General features: G+C 29.7%; 1 protein-coding gene across 13 annotated transcripts in view; it reads left to right on the top strand.

Moving 5' to 3' along the window:
- The window catches only part of LOC107456799 (collagen XV/XVIII-type protein multiplexin), a 233,474-nt gene that overhangs the window by 152,147 nt on the left and 63,882 nt on the right, over positions 1-17,445 (top strand). For all 13 annotated transcript variants that reach the window (XM_071178380.1, XM_071178385.1, XM_071178384.1 and 10 more), the window contains exon 7: positions 14,480-14,524. In XM_071178380.1, coding sequence (XP_071034481.1) covers positions 14,480-14,524 — 45 coding nt within the window. The remainder of the gene's footprint in view (positions 1-14,479; positions 14,525-17,445) is intronic.

The raw sequence follows: 17,445 nt of genomic DNA, 5'->3' as shown, positions 1-17,445 counted from the left end.
TCAGGCTAGCTAGAGCAGAGGTCTTCAACCACTGGGCCGTTAACCGGTAATGGTCCGTGACTCAAATGTTATAGTTTGTCTAAACTAAGAGCTCCTCCTGCCGCAAAGTCTGAGGCTGCCTGGTGCTATGGAAACAAGAATGGCGCATTTCAGGAAGAGTGGCTTCACTCTAGGACTAACACAATAAGAGATTATCTTTCTCTCGCCGTTCCCGAGGCGAAACCACTCCAAAACAGTGACCTCGCACACCTACTTGAAAATGTCATACCTCGTTACCATAGTCACTGCCATAGGTCCAGACGAAGTAATGGGGATGTTCTTATTTTAGACAAACTATACCAGACCCAAGGAATATTAAACTATTTTCAATATATTCCATGTTGTGTATTTCTCTTGGGTTTGTACGACTTCTCTTGGACGAGAGTTTAACAGGGAGTTGATAGACTTCACCTAAAACCGTCCCTATACCACGGATGTAATTGTATCTTATTTTGAAGGCATGTTTAAATATTATTAGATTAAAATAATTAAATCAAAGCAATCTAAAATATAAACAATCAACGTTCCTCTCTCAGTGGACTGTAATAAAATTACTAAATATTGGCCGGTCAGCGACGATATAAAGATTGGGGAGCATTGAGCTAGATCACTCAAATTTCTGATGAAGCTCCATGCCTGGGCCCTGCGCAAGTATCAAGCGTTTTTTTAACTTCTACGAGCAAAAATCGTAATTTTATAGCCGAATCAAATTTATTGTCACTGAGCCATTTTATCGCTTTCAAACTAATTGGAGAGTTTAAATCTAATCTGGAGTTCTCTGTATGGCATTACAAGTTTTAAGCATCGTCACAAGTAGAGTTTTTTGTCATATTATCGCCACGGAGACTTTGTAGTCAATCAAACTTCTGACCACTTTCCGAGTAGATAAATTTCTCAAATCTGTAAGATGTAAAAAATTCCGTCATCCTGAGTGCCGGTAAGAAGTACTGGCACTCAGAATGACGGCATTTTTTACCGTAAAATCCATTTTTATCGGAACATATTACGGAATAAAAATCTGATTCTTACAGTAATAATTAACGTAAAATCACTGAATCACTCTAATAAATATTACTGTAAAAATAATCCTAAAATGTTTTACTGTAAAATGGATTTTACGGATTATGCACCTAAAGTATCGTCGTAATTTGATTCGTAATTTTTTACAGTGTGCTGGAGCTTTGTGTCTGATGATTATATAAGTTATACAATTTATTATTTTCTATATAGCTTATTCCATAAGCTATATTATTTCCTTACCGCTTCAGACGGAATTTATTACCATATTATCGCAACGAGGAATTTATCGTCAAAATGATAATACAAGTTTTAATAGATTTCTAACCTCTTCAAAAAAAATTATGGTTAAAAGAAGAACTAACTAATTAGAGCTAACTAAAAAAACATTATCGTAAATTAACATTTGACCACCTTTGAACTAACTAGAGCACTTAAATTTTGATCAGCCCTTTGTGCTAGGTTACATTACAAGTTTTAGTTGTTTCTAACCGTTCATTTTAGTCCACTGAAAACGCAGCTTTTAAAATTTTATTTTTATATGTTCATAAATTAGTTAAAACTGTTATATTTTAATTTTTTTCTATGTCTAACTAACGCTCTCTATTCTGTAACAGTAAAAATGGAGCAAATTCCAATATGAAAAAATTAAATTTTAAATTTTTTAAGTGAAAAGTTTTAGTGGTCTGATTTTTAAAAAAGTTACTCCATTATCACGTTATTTGGAATCATAAAAATTAGAATAAATTGAATTATTCTTAACTTTTAAAGCTAAAAATTGGCTTTGAAATAAATCTCACCAAAATAAGGATTTTTTTTTCTTTAGTTTAAATTATTTTGTTTCAGCAAAAGGAAAGTTTTAAAATAAAATCGGAAATTCCAGTTCAAAACACTCAAACTGTTGTTCTTTTATTTTCTTTGGCAAAGTGGCAAAGAAACTTCGATAAACAAGGGTAAAGACAGTTTTTTTTCTCTACCTAAAGCGATAAAACAAACTTACGAAAATGTGCCATTTACTACAAAGATTTTAAGACTTTCATAGAATTATGTAACGAAAAAAAGCTTGTAATTTAAGAATTATTGTTAGAATTCTTTCGCATTCATCGTTTTTTTTTATCATTAGAAAATGTAATTTTATTTAACAAATTAGTTTGAATAACTTTAATTCGTTGGTAAAAGTTACTCAAAATTGATGGAAATGGAGCTGGGACTATATAAATTTAGATTTGTTTTTTTTTTAAATAAAAAAAAATTCGAAATGATGTTAGCTTGCAAAATTAATCAAATAATTTTTTTAAATAAGAGCATTATGATGCATTTATTACCAACATGATAGCATAGATATCTGCAGAAATGCAACTAGATCATTTAAAAATGTATTGGAGCTTCGCCTAAGTTGCTAAAAAAAATGCAAGTAAAAAGTCGTAGAAGATTACGATTTTCACTAAATATGTTTGTCTGCAAATAAACTAAGTCATACAACAGCCAATTTTGAGAAAACTCTTTTATAAATACGGTACAAAATTATAAAAAATATCGAAATTGAGAGCGAATTAGAAGAAATATTGCAATGGTACAGAAAAAATACTCACTGAAATTGTATAAAAAGTAAAAAGAAATATTGGAGAAATAATATACGAATTTTGAAGAAATATTTAAATACTACAAAACTGATTTATTGATTGTGACATTTGTTAAATGTTACAATTAACAACTTTCGATTTTACAACAACGAATTGACAACGAATTTTTTAAACAACTAATTGACAACGAATTTTGTTGTCAACGAATTCGTTGTTTTCACGTTAAGCACCATTTTAAGTATTGGTATCGGAGTTTTTTTTTCAGGATCTGTTTGAAAAATATATGCGTGAATTTCTTGTCCATTTTAATTACTAAAGTAAAAAATTTAATTTTAAAATGCCACATTATTTTTTCAATAATTCATTCAACTTAATTGTTTTAGTTTAAATGAAATTATGAAGTTTTCCTAAACATAGGCAAAAAAAGCATAAACTAGGTACATTTTAGAATTATTTCATTATAATATATTCTCCAATTTTTATTTCTGAAGCGAAGTATCAACAACTTTTTAAAGTAATTTAAAAAGTAAATTTGCCCATAGAGATTTTAAAAATAACACTAATGGTATTTATTTTGTTGCGTAACTTGCATTGAATTTATGCAAGTTCAGTATTCAGTACATCGATTTCTATAGTAACAGTACTAATTTAATAATTTTCGTTAAATATGAATGTGGTTTTAATGTTGCTTTAAAGCGGGTCATTTACTGACTCTTTTAGAATAATGTTTAAAAAAACACTTATAATTTGTAAATAATTGTAAAAATTTCTTCCTATTAATTGGTTTCATTAATTGATCACATTAATCCGTCACATTAATAATTCATATAAATAACTCACATAAAAAGTATTGATTTGTTAAGGATAAACGTCTTCACAATATGATGATCCAAAACAAATTTCTCAAAAGTATCTCTTTGATTATAGATTATGTAGCATCGATACATGGTCAATATTTAATTCGTTAATTCCTATGCTAATGATAACAACAACAAGAAAATAATTTCTTTTCTTAAAATAAAAATTTTCATTTAATGCAGGTAATAACACAATAAACCATTTAATAAAACGATGACAATCTAAGTAATATAAATTTAAGTGGAATTATATTGTATTCCTGCATGGTTAATGTTCGAACTATCAATTTTCGTATTAAAAATACCGATTTTAATACTTATAAAAAAATAGATGTTCTTTTAATATTCTTTCAATTTTTCTTTTATAGTTCAAACAATCATAAAAAGTATAATCTAATCTAAAATTATTAAACACATTACACAAATTCCAAGATTTCTAAGTTTGATTTTAAAACATTTTTAATTTTATTATAAAGCTTAATTAAGCTTATATCAGCATAGTTTTAATAGAAATGTCTTATCATTTTTTCCCTCTTAATTTCTACAAGGTCGTCTGTTTTATTTCCTAAATAATTTTTTGGTCTTCATTTAGCAGACGCATCTGATATATTTGCTTATTATATTTAATTTTCACCATTCCTGCGTTGAGTTTTCCTTGACACCACAGTTCTAATTATATACTTCAGAACCGGTTCTCTCTCTCTCTGAACTTTCTTTGTATTTAATTGAGATACAAAAAGATTTTGACGTCAATTTACATTAAACAAAACTTCTCTTTGATGAATGAAAATTAAAGAAATAGCATACGTTCGTATAAAAGCGTTTTATTCTCAAAAGAAACGGATAAAGTAGGAAAATGATAATTGTGACTTTGAAAATTTAGAACGGGATGCTATTAATTATGAATGAAATAGGGATTTATAACTGAAATGGATTCTCTAATTCTATTTTATTAAAAATAATGTGTTTGTGTAGGCTAATTAAAAATTCCGGATCTAAGCAATTATCAATATTTTCTAATCTACTTGATATTTTTAGGCTTATGACAATCAACCCATACCTTTATGATAATTAATAAATAAGCAAGGAATTACTCAGACTGAATTTTTTAGGCTTATTGTAATACAGTGAAGGCTTATGGCAAATAGCTTTAAACGAGGCTCAGTGAAGGTTTATAAAATAAACATTCAGCCGCAGTGAAGGTTTATAAGAAAAACCTTCTCTGCACCGCGGTTGCTGAGGGATAGAGCATTCCGGTTGAAACAGTTCGAACCAGGGTAACCTTCCAATGAGGTAGGCTCGAATCCTAACTGTGACTGATTTACACGAATTCTGCTCACAGCTTTCACGGACCACAGTCCTGATGAAAAATATTTTCAGTGGTTGCAGTGGATCCCCTTTCCATCGGACTTTCCTGGTTTTTCTCTCTATGTAACGTAAAGCTAGTTTGTCGCAACGTTTGATCCAGAGCTCCCTTGTCTTCTGTGTTTGGTTCAAAATCGCAAGGCTACATAGTTGAACATTGATAGTCATAAACTCGGAATTGGTCGTCTGTTTAACTCCGGTTATAAAATTAAATTAAATAAGTCCATATTCCGTTTAGGCTAATTGAGAAATAAGCAAAGGATTATTCGGACTGAATTTTCTTAGGCTTATTGCATTATTATAGTTAGTAGCCTTTAACATGGCTATTTACAATACACTTTCACAACTTTGGCTTTATTTAAAAGTCTCTGCAATAAATCAGTATAACTGAGCAATTAATAATCATATATTTTCCAACTAGCCTAAAATCCAAGGGTTGTTTTGTAAGTAAGGGTCGTTTGAAAATAAAAACCAAGCGAAAGAAAATTTTCAAGAAGCAAATTTATTTTCAGATTCTACATGCGTTTCTTCTTTAAGCATAGTTGCCAAGTTTGTTTAAACACCCATCACATCTTATAACTCGAGTTAGAATACCCTCTTCATACAAACTTGCCACCGGCTCCGTTAACCAAGAGGTCATGGCCGTTTTCGCGTATTCGTCATTGCAGCCAAAATGATGTTTGAAAAATCGGAAAAGATGATAATCACTCAGCGCAAGATCTGGACTGTAAGGAGCTGTCCAAAACTTATTTACCAAAAGAGTCCAATAAAGATGGGATATGAGCTGCAGAAAGAGTCCAGTGTCATAGAGTAGCAAAATTCCCTGTCAGAATGGCAGGGAATTTTGCTACTTCACAAATCTACCAGTGAATGTATGCATCAGGCAGGTTTTTTGCCGACTAAAAACGCATCACAGACCGTATATGGTGTGTGGTGGGCGATTTGTTAAATTTGAACATTTTAAAGACACAGAACTGACTGTACAGTTCACCTACTCAGCTGCAACTGAGCACAGTTGTTCCCAAGGAATGCCTGAACACGACACAAGCACACGTCACCTATTAGTGTATACAACAGAACGACCCTCACTTAAAAACTGTTCTAGTATGGGTGTTCTTCTCACTAAGCCTAAAATGTATCAAGCTAATTATAAAAATACTGGAGAATTTTCCAATTAGCTTAGTGCATTGTAGACTGGCAACGGCTGTTAGAAAAGAACCGGAATATTCAATTAGTCTACAAAATAAACACCTGCAAGAGTAAGGAGATTCGAAACGAATTTCTCTTACAGAGAACCGGAAAAAAAACCTCAACAAGGTCAATAACTACTGGTAATGAACTAATAAATCTAATTAATAAATCAAAAGTTATTCAGGTTTTTACCGGCTAAACATACCTTATTATCAGTTGCTAAATAATGATTTTGAAGGAATAAAAGGAAAATTCTACATTGTAGCGAGCTCGTCGATATCTGATAATCTTCAAGCAAAAGGAGCAAACTAAACCTTCCATTCTGATCGAACAAAAAGGTGTTCCAGACATTTAAAAAATTTATAAAGAAAAGTACATGATTTACATTTATAACAATCTTCAAATGCATGATTGCAGGTTAGTTATAGATTCTTTTTTTTTTCGTACACTGACAAATGGTTCTTATGACGCCTTATCTGAACATACCCTTCCTTTTATAACTCCAAAGAATAATGTAATCAATTAATCAAATTTGATTTTTTTTTTCTTTTGGAAGAATCTATGCCTGTTCTTCGATATTAGAGATCCCAGACGGAGATTACAACAAGGCAGACTTGATGATGAACCATCGTAAGGAAAGGTTTATGTTAAAGCTATTGATTATCAAATCTTTGAATGTTAATGGATGGACTTGCGTGAAATGAATAAATTCGTTGCGCGTGTTAGTTAAGTAGTGAGTGACAAATAATAATTGGTCTCGTAATTCACTTTACATGGAGCTTATCCTTCCTTCAAAAGTACCATTTAAACTGAGGAAGTGATTCCAGCTAATGTTACGGTGGTTTAAAGACACAACTACTACTATTAATTTTAACCAGTGATTGTTTATTTCATGCATATATTGTCGAATTAATTTACATACCTCAACTATTTAAAATACTTAAATTAACAATGCTTTAATCAAATACAAATTTAAATAACAAATTAAACTAATTAAAAGGCTTTGATTAGTAACAAATAAACTAATTGGCATGGAGAGAACTTACCCATACTGATGTTCATAGTGGAAATTGGTGAACCTCAAATGACTCGGTTCTACTCTCTCTACTACTGCCCTTTTTGTTCTCTTTTTTTGGATCTTTTATACTAAACTTTTTGCTCGATAGAACTATTGCTAAATTCTGAAAAGGTCACATAAGAGATCAAACTTGGACTTATAGACTTGTGATTAACCCTTTTCGACTCGTATTTCTTAACTTTAATCAAGAGTGTTTATTTGTATTTGCTTAAGTTCTATGTACTAATGGAAGTTTCCACAGTATTTTAAATCTAATCAATTACTTTGCAATTTACGATAAATCTATTTTAAATGTTTTATTGTGATTCTGAATTAAGTGACGATAAGCGTAACACTATCTGGCACTTTTTATTATTCCTATAGTTATTAATTTCATTGTATCTGAATTAAACAACTTTTTTTTACAGAATATTTATTAAATAATAATGTTTCAGTTGATTGATTTTTTTTCTCACTTTTATCTGACTCATTTTTGTAACTAATCGCTCCGCACTCCAACCCCTTCATTGCTTCTCATTAATCATTATATATTTCTTCTTAAACGTAAATATCTAGAACATTTTGGTTTCAAAACATGCAATTATTGTAAATTTGTGTAAGAGCATTTTGTTAACGTGTTAGTCGTACCTAAGAAATTACCTAGATTTGAAAAATTATCATCTATGCCTGAAAAGAATGAACCTTAAGGAATGCAGATTGTGAGATTCGATAAGAAGAAATGAATACTAAGTAATTTTTCGTAGAAGAGATTTATAACAATTCTAATAGATAATTTATTAAGCTTTTTTTACTTTTTAGAATTATCACTATGAATGTTAAAACTTATATCTGGCAATGTAATCTCTCTCTCACTATTGCCGCTTTTGATTGGCATCTACTCGAGCTCGAGCTTATAAAATAAAGATCTCGTGAGGGAGTAAAAATAAATTTTCACCAACGGATAAATAGTCAATATTTATGTTAACAACATAATAATGTGTTACGAAAATACAAATATAATAATTTACTTAAATTAAAATGAAATTTTTTGAGATATGCACTAAATTTATGATAAAAGAATACTTTAAGAAAGTAGAAATTGGAAAAAGTGCGAATTCAAAAAGGATGTTTAACTTATTATGTCTCACACATAGACGAAAGTTGCTCCTCCCCATTTTCATTTGCCAATTCCATATTTTAATGGTATGGGCTGTTTTTATCTCTGGTAAAATATAAAATATGTAAATATTTCTCCCTTCAATACTTCGTTTGTAACTTAGGTGACTTGGTGACTAATATCGAATTCTTCAAACCTACGGATTTGAGAACGTGTAATGCAGAATTTTAATTATAGCTCAATAAATAGTTCATTCTGATAAAACTTTAGGCAAATCAATTTTCACTGGGTTAGAGAACATGTTTTGTGAATAGCTTTCTAAGATTTTTATATATTTTGCGGCCAATTATCCCTAACTGAACTGATTCAATCCAAAAAAAAAATCAGACAATAAATGAAAAATTATTTCAACAACTCTTATCGTTTTTTTTATTGACAACTTTTATTTAAAATCAAAAATCATTTATAAATTCTGTTTTGGTTAAGCCTTTAGACAGATTTCAATTTCAAAATCTTATCCCAATTCTACTGTATGTTACTATTTTAATTTAAAAAAATTTTAAAAAAAACACTAAATTGTTTTGCTACCAAGCTAGCTCTCTCGAAAACCAATCTTATAATAAAACCCACTCTCGAGATACACTTAATTTACTTTTCATCTTCGAAGGCGTTATCTTTCAATGTGATGGATGGGTTAAAGTTTAAGAAAAACTTATTACACAACCCTCGAGGCCCCCACAAATCGGCATTTATGGCGTACAACGGGCCAAATTATCAAATGAATAAACCAGATTGTCTCATTACTGATACAGCTGTATATTTATAATTAACGTTCATTTGGCATCTAACATATTTCTCAAGGTTTAATTAATACAGCAGGTATATATTTTATCTCTTATTCTACCCAGGTAATAAATTGCTTATTATAGACTAATGCCTTTAGACTATCCTCTTATTATCCCGTTTTTCTTCGTGAAGTTCGTAATTGCTATTCCATATCGTGTTTGCGACCTACGTTTTTGAAAACAGTGTGATAAACCAAATTGATTTTGAATTCAGTAATTTATTTTCATAAAAAATTAAAATGTGCATTCAATATAAGAGCAACTGAATAAAGGTGTGTTGGATGATATGAAAGCAGAGCATTATTTTTCTCTATAAATGGTAAAAAAAATTTAAATAGAGTTTTAGAATCGAAATTTTATATAAAATTTTTATTAAAGAAATGAGTGTGCATCAACAAAAAATAATTTTAATTTCTAAAAACTAAATGTTAACATGTTTGGTAAAAGTTGGCAACAATTTCAAATCAAATTAAAAAATAATTTTGAAGTTTAAATTAGGGGTTCTCCAACGGACAGCAATATGAAGCCAGCCCACAAGCATAATAAATCATGTCCTCGGTAGCAGGCCTGTTACGATTATCTATATTGGATTTGGATTATGTATATTGTATTCCAAAATTAAAAATGTGAGTAAGTCTTTTAAAATATTAATCGAAACAAAACCAATAACAGACATGCGCAATGTTTAAAATATCTAACCAGCTTAACCAATAACCGACATATCGAATGTTTAAATTGTAATTAATAATTAAAATTTAACTTTCAATTTGTGACATACTCATGTCATAGATATTTAATGTCGTAGATATCTCACGCGACAATTTGCTCACATTTCAAAATTAACAGTAATTTGATATGGTCACCCAGCTCGCTAATAGTATTCGAAATATTCAAAATGCTTTGTGTAATGCATTGTATAAAAATTCAGGATCTATTTACGGTAAAAAGTACCAACACTCAGAGTGCCATTACTTTTTTCTTTAAAATCCATTTTTAATGGAACATGTTTTAGAACAAAAAATCTAATCTGATATACCGTAATTTTTATAGTAATAATAACTATAAAATAACTCAATCACTTAAACTAAATAAATATTACTGACAAAATTGAGGTATGATATTTTGCTATAAAAATGGATTTTGCGGATGAAGCACACAAAGTGCCGGTACTTCATATTGGAATTTTATCCGGAATTTTATACAGTGTTGAAAATCAAGAAGATAGGAGTGTTTTTGAAAATGCCTAAAATATAGAAAAAATATAAACACTAGCCACATGGAGAGTGAACAAAACAAGTGTTGACTAAAATTAACTAAACAACCGGTCAACAAATTTTTCTTTAAAATGTCCAATGTCTCCATAAAAAATTTTAATTTTTCAGAATCCATCAATTTTTAATTAAAAAAAATAAATAAAAGAAAATAATAAGATTCTTGTGGAAGAAGAGTTCTTAAACAATTCACAAAATTCAAAGTTGTAATTTATACAACAAATTATTTTGCCTCGCCAAATATTTTTAAATAAAGTTCTTTAAATTCAGTACGTTTAACTAAATTTTGTCACATATCTGTATTATATAAAACGCTAATACGTATGTATCAATAAAACCGATGATATTTCTTTTCTCGCGTTGGCAACAGTTTTCATTTTTAATTGATAGGATTCGGCGCGCAAGAGCACGTAGTGAGCATCATATGGCTAATCTATATTATATAAAACGCTAATACGTTTTAATTGATAGGCTTCGGCGCGCAAGAGCACGCAGTGAGCATCATATGTCTAATCGGGAGAATTCTCACCGAATTATCAAAAAAATTCTCACAAAATTATCTTCATCGATGCCGATGCTTTACATCCGGCTTTTGGTACTATTTCATATTGTTTTACAACACATGGTTTTAGCCCTCTGGTGGGAAAGACTTTAAAACAAAACTTACAACAGTTACTTTTCGCAAAAACTGAAATTTAGAATAGTGTGATTAAGAAAAATATGTGAACTGTTTGCAATTTCAAATTAATATTGAAATGCACAGGTTTAGAATTTTCTACAGTGAAAAGTTTTCGGAACTTCAGTGTTCAAAAAAGTATACAAAAGCTAGACGTTAAGAACGTATCCAACGAGCGAGCGAAGCGAAAATCGGATTGCGAAGCAATCCGAAATGAACTGCGAAAGCAGTTCCGGGGGTTGGCGAGCGCGAGCGAGCAGGGGGCGAAGCCTCCTAGCTTATTTTATTTTTCGTTAATTACCTTTTTATAGCCGTAGATTATTTCTAATATGAATTTGTTTTTACAAATGCAATTTAATCCAAGCGAAAAAAAGGATTGCAGAAAGTTGCCCTTAAATTAAAAGAATCTATCGATATTAGTCATCGATTGGTTAGGTTTGAAGTGAATACAAAGTTATAAGAGTCTACCGGCCACTGGCTACTAACTGAAACTTTATATTTTCACGTCTACTTAAATGGTTTTAAAATAGTAAAACTGAGTAGTTTTTCTTGAATTTTTAAAATCTCAGACTGACCTTTGTCCTCCTGTACCTAAAATAATACTTTTACTGGCTACGACTTGACCCTTTAGTGTTGGAGCCTGAGTGGCTTTTAAGCTATGAATTTGGTGGTACATGTTTTAAAAAAGGAATATAATGCATATAATATGACTTGTATGAAGTTAGTTTCATAAGGATTGATTGTACCTTTCAACTACTAATTATTTTTTTCTTATTCCTTAAATCTTAAAAAGAAAAAAGCGCCAAGATAAAATTACTGCTTTAGGATGGTCTAATAGCTATGCATGGCAACTCAATAATTGCTCTTCAAAGTTCACTAAACACAGGACGCATTGAAATAGATTCATTTGAAATTTAAATGTGTGAAATCATCGCTTCCAAATGTACGCATTTAAATAAATTTAAAGATAAATTCCAAGAACAGATTCCGATATTTGAAGTATAAAATAAACATGAAATAAAATTTTAAAAAAAAAAATCATATCCGAAAACAGGTTTAGTCTTCCATATTAACCCTCTTAGTCAGCTAAATTTACACACTTCTAAAGTGGCACATTTTATTACATATCTGTCAACACTCTGAACCTGTTCAGCTTATTCGCTCAGAACTCAACAGCCGGGACACTGTGAAAATTCTCGAGCACGTTCATATGTCATTTGTTTAATTCGTTCTCTGCTAAAGAACGAAGGTCAATTTCGTTAAAAATGCCCCGGAGTTCTAAGATGCCATATTTAATATTAAAGGGAGGGTTTTTCTTCGAGTCTGGAGTCTAATACAAATGAACGTAAGGGATAGAATAACATGTGTATGAAGCTGAGAACTACATGTTGACTTAAGTTTTGGTTTATTTTCAATTTATACAAGCCGTGGTCTGATAAGGCATGATTTAGACGACAGCGGTGGAATTAATAAGTTCTATTTTCAGATTTACGCTGTGTGTTTCTTTCTTTCTTTCTTGAATCAAATCAACTCTTTCATTCTGAAAATAGACGGAATGGGCGATAACAGAGTTATTTTTGTGATTTTTTTTAATGCAAAGATTTTATGGTTTCTGAATGAGTAAAATGATGCTTAAGTAATTTATGTTCCTAATCGTTAAGTCGTAAAAGTTATCTAATGAATTAATTTGGTAATTACACTATCGTTAGTTACACTATCTTTTACTGTAAATAAATTTGCTTTAGACATGCGTTGGTGGTGTCTGGTGTGTTTTTTTTCTAGGCGTTTATCAGTTGTGATGATAGGGGAAACATAATAAGCCACGGGTTGAATAAAGGTATGAAGGAGCATGAGGCTGATATGTAATTTGGAGCTGTACCTACCTTTTCCAAAATTAGCCGAAATTCAGAAATATTGAAACATTTTATGTAATTCAATTCTAGTTTATGTTATTTTTTTAAAATTCAAGAAGGAAAAGCCTATCGAAATTTTTACAAAACTAACTATATTAAACATTAAAATACGACTAGAAGTCTTAATCAGCAAAAACATTCTGTGTGACAGTAAAAATGTTAGAAAGTTGCAAGAAATATTAAAAATTGAAGTAAAATTATAAATTTTCGTTTTTGCTAAATTTGTTATATTTTTAACAACCACACATTCCCAGGAAATTGTAAGTGTTTTGTAGATGGTTGCAGAAAATTAGTTTAAAAAAAAAATAAATAAAATTGCGACTTGAAGCAAAAGAAGATAATGGATAAAATTAGGGAGTGAGTGGTGCACGTTAAATCTGTCGGATCACAGAGTCCTCGATGTTCCCATGACAAATTATACCTCTGGGGGTACTGAATTGAGATTGATCGTACTCTGGTTCAGGACAAAATTACGATCTGTGGATGAATGTATGAATGGATCCGCCCTATAAACGGGTGAAACGTATGGGTGTGGCAGAAGTCGAATTCTTGACCATAGATGGCGCCACTGGAAAACGACAATCGCACCCCTCGCCTTAATGGCCTACAATAACAACAACAGGAAGTTGAGTGCGGGGTTTTAAAAAATCATAACTAAATGTCATTTTTTTCTGAATTTTGCACTCAAAATACAGAATACCTTTATAACGTTTTTTAACAGAAAATTGCTGAACAATACGGATGAAAATATCCTTTTTCTCCGAAAAATACAAAAATCTAATTTCGAAGGTCCCTTGTGGGGTCCTAAAATTTTTGGGAGCCTGAGGTTATAACCCCAGTATCTTCCCTCTAAATCCGGCCCTGCATAAGTCATGTTTTTAATTGTATAAGCTATTGTTTTTGATGATAAGCATCACGATTTGCATGCTGGCAATAAGATGAACTACTGGAAATTCTGGAGGCGTCTCAAATCATTATTAAAAAAAAAAAAATTCTAGTGAGCACATTAACTTAAATTTATGTCACTTTTGCAAAAAGTGAAGCTTTAAACTATACTGATCCATGCTTTTCAGCGGAAAAGCGTAGTCTTAAAAGTTTGTTTTTGTGTGAAATTTGAAACATAAGCCTCAAAAAACATTACAACATCAAGAAATTTTATATGAAATAGATTTCCCCTTAAATCCGTCTTATTTTATGACCTGGGAGAAAAACATATTTTCTTTTGGTAACATGTTTGTAAACCTAGATTTGAACGCATTTTTGGAATGACAATTGTAACCTTCTTTCGTTTGTATTCAATATAGCGAAACATCGAAAAACCAGCTTTACTCTTTTATGTACCAAATGCAAGATATTTTTGTAGCACTGCGGAAATGTTTATATTTCGTAGCTGCATTGAAGTAAAGCGAACAGCCTAAAATCCAACGTACAAATTTTTTTGCAAATCATCCTTTTCAAAACTTAAAGCTTGTAAAAAAAAATTGTTTGCCTGATTTAAATTTTTTTAAATATTTCAAAATCGCTAATTAAAATTTTTTCTTTTTCTAGGGAAGTGGTGATGGAAGAGGTGACGTTGGGATTGAAGAAATTGATGTAAGTTATTTTTTTAAACGAAAAACTCTCATGTGTTTATAAATATTTTTAAAAAAAACCTTAATCAGACTAATTTCTAATTTTCAAGGAGTTAGTCTAAGTTTAATAATAATTGAGTATAATAGTAAGTGCATATTATATTAAGGCTAGACGGCTCCTCTCCCCAGCCCCCATGATTTCTCATCAATGTTTCGCCCTAAAATGTCGATATTTTTCAAGAAAAACAAATTTATATGAACTAAGTGAAAGAAAATTTTGCTAATAAAATATATTTTGTTATAATCTATATTATATCATGCATATTATAACATAATACGTATATTGTGGAAAAAAATGATAAATCTTCTTTGTGCTAGCAACCAAGAATGTAAATTAAAATATCAAGTAAGCGAGCAGTTGTTGGCATAAAGATTTAAACGTATATCTTTCCAAATTTCTGCTTAAAAATTATTTTCGAGTGTGGACAACGAGAAGTTGAATGAACTGAGCTGCAAGTTCGGCAGAAAGGAAAGGTTTAAAACAAATAATTCCTACCGACAAATACACTTTTATTTTAATGCATGTTTAAAAATATGTTACAGCTTTATTTTAGTTTTAATGATGTAATATGATTACAAAGGGAAAGATGTGTTTTATCAACGAAGATCAATCAACTATTTTTTTTCTTTCTTTTTCTTACATTGTCCTTGGTTTTTATTCATTTTTCGAGTCTATGTTTTAATAAAGATGTTATGAGTTTATGTAAGAATAATGAATATGTCGTGTCCCTAAACACTAAAATTAATAATTTAGTATACATAAAATCTTAATTTATCTAAATGAAATGAGATATTTATAAATCAATTATTCCACAGAATCTGGGTCCATAAATATTGCTTATTTTTATCACTTTATTTTTAAATAATCAGCATGTATACAAATCTATAGTAAAACACACAGATATCGTAGTGATCGTAGTGAGCTCGAATTGCCAAGCAATCCAGGGGAATGTCGAGTAGAGCGAGCAGGCGGTTGGACCCCGCGTAATTAATTAAAAAATCGCATGTTGAATGCAACTTGATTAGTAAGTCTTGAGAAATCAATTTGCTTTAAATATGCATAAACTAGTAAACATTAAATGTAAATGTAGAAAATCAACGGATTCAAGATTTATTTAAAAAATCCTGATTTCACTTGGATTAATCATGTCCTGTAAGACTATATGAATCATAGTTAAGATAGTTATTTCCTACATCATGTCAATCCGCAAAATATTTGTGTTCCTCCTATTATAAAATTGTTTCTGACGTATTAATTACAAAGAAATTAATTCATATTGTCACCTGTCTTATTCTTTTTGATTTGTACAAGTTTTCTTTAAGGATATTGAATACAAATAAGGCTGTGATTAGAATAAACTCAAGTGGAAATCTTACTCCGCTTAACTTCCTCCTTCAAATACGGATTTATTATTTTGATTGCTTGAATTATATCTAAATCACGTGACTCCTATTACTTTATTCAGATATTGAAAGTTCCGCAAACCGAGACTGTAATAGCTATAATTAGAGAAACAATGTAAATGATTTTAATCGAATTGGATCTCGTTCTTTTAACAATTGTGCATTCAGTTCTCGACTTTTATACTCTTGCAACTAAATATATGCTATTATTTTGATTTAGTTGCCAAATTATGTATTCATATTTTTTCTTTAATTTTTAGAAACAGTTTTACCTCTGATTAAAGTAATATAGTTTTAGGATAATGGAATCTTTTATTAGTAAGAAAAATAAATTTGAAGACAAGAATCGTTTGTTTTAAAAAAATAAAGAAAGAAAGTTAGAGAATAAAATAAATATAATTAGGGAAACTATGTAAATGATTTACTCGAATTGGAATTTTAATCGAATTCTTTTAACAATCATGCATTTACTTCTCGAATTTTATACGTCTTTTTCAATTAAATATTAGCAATTATTTTGATTTTGTTGCCAAATTATGTATTCTTTTTTTTTTCTTTAATTTTTAAAAACAATTTTAGCTCTGATTTAAGTAATATAGTTTAAGGATGATAGAATTTTTTATTAGTAAGAAAAATAAATTTGAAGATAGGAATTGCTAGCTTTAAAATAAATTTTAAAAAATTGGACAGTCACGTTTCAACACACAATTATTTTGATCTAGTTGCCAAAATATATATTCTTATTTTTTTTTTTAATTTTTAAAAACAATTTTAGTTCTAATTTGCAAAAGTAATCTAGTTTTAGGATAAAAGTATTTTTGATTAGCAAAAATAAATAAATTTTAAGACTGGAATTGCTTGTTTTAGAATGAGTAAATAAATCGGAAATTCACGTCTTGCCGTTCATTCGACTCTTGCAACTAAATGTATACAATTATTTTAATTTAGTTGTCAAGATGTATTCATATTCTTTCTTTTATAAAAATTACATATTCTCTGTTTTGCGAAAATAATATCTCTTTGGCTTGATTGTATTTTCCGCTACTTTAGAAAAAAAAATGTTAGAATAGAATTGCTAATCTGAAAATAAATAAATGAATTGAACTTTCACTTTTCTCAATTTTCTTTCGGCTCTTAGAACTATTATAAACAATTATACTCATTTGCTTTCAGAATATATTCTTCCTTTTTTTTTAGTTTTTAGAAATGATTTAAGCTCTGATAGTAATATATTTTTAGAAAATGGTATTTCTTTTATTTGTTTTTTTTTTATTAAGTGAGAAAATTTTTTATTACTTATTAAATAGCAAATTTCCAAAATGTCTGAAAAAACCATAATGTATGTCTATGTAGAATAGTAAGACAAAAAATATCAATAATAAATTTAAAAACTTCTCCCCCTTCCTAACTTTTTTTTTACTATTTTCTTTAAGTGCATATAGAATTATTTTCCTAACAAAGTGAATGACGAATATAATT

Source organism: Parasteatoda tepidariorum, chromosome 3, assembly GCF_043381705.1.
Source record: "Parasteatoda tepidariorum isolate YZ-2023 chromosome 3, CAS_Ptep_4.0, whole genome shotgun sequence".
Taxonomy (NCBI): Eukaryota; Metazoa; Arthropoda; class Arachnida; order Araneae; family Theridiidae; genus Parasteatoda; species Parasteatoda tepidariorum.
Note: the sequence above shows the minus strand (reverse complement) of the source record. Positions and strands in the feature narration are given on the sequence as shown.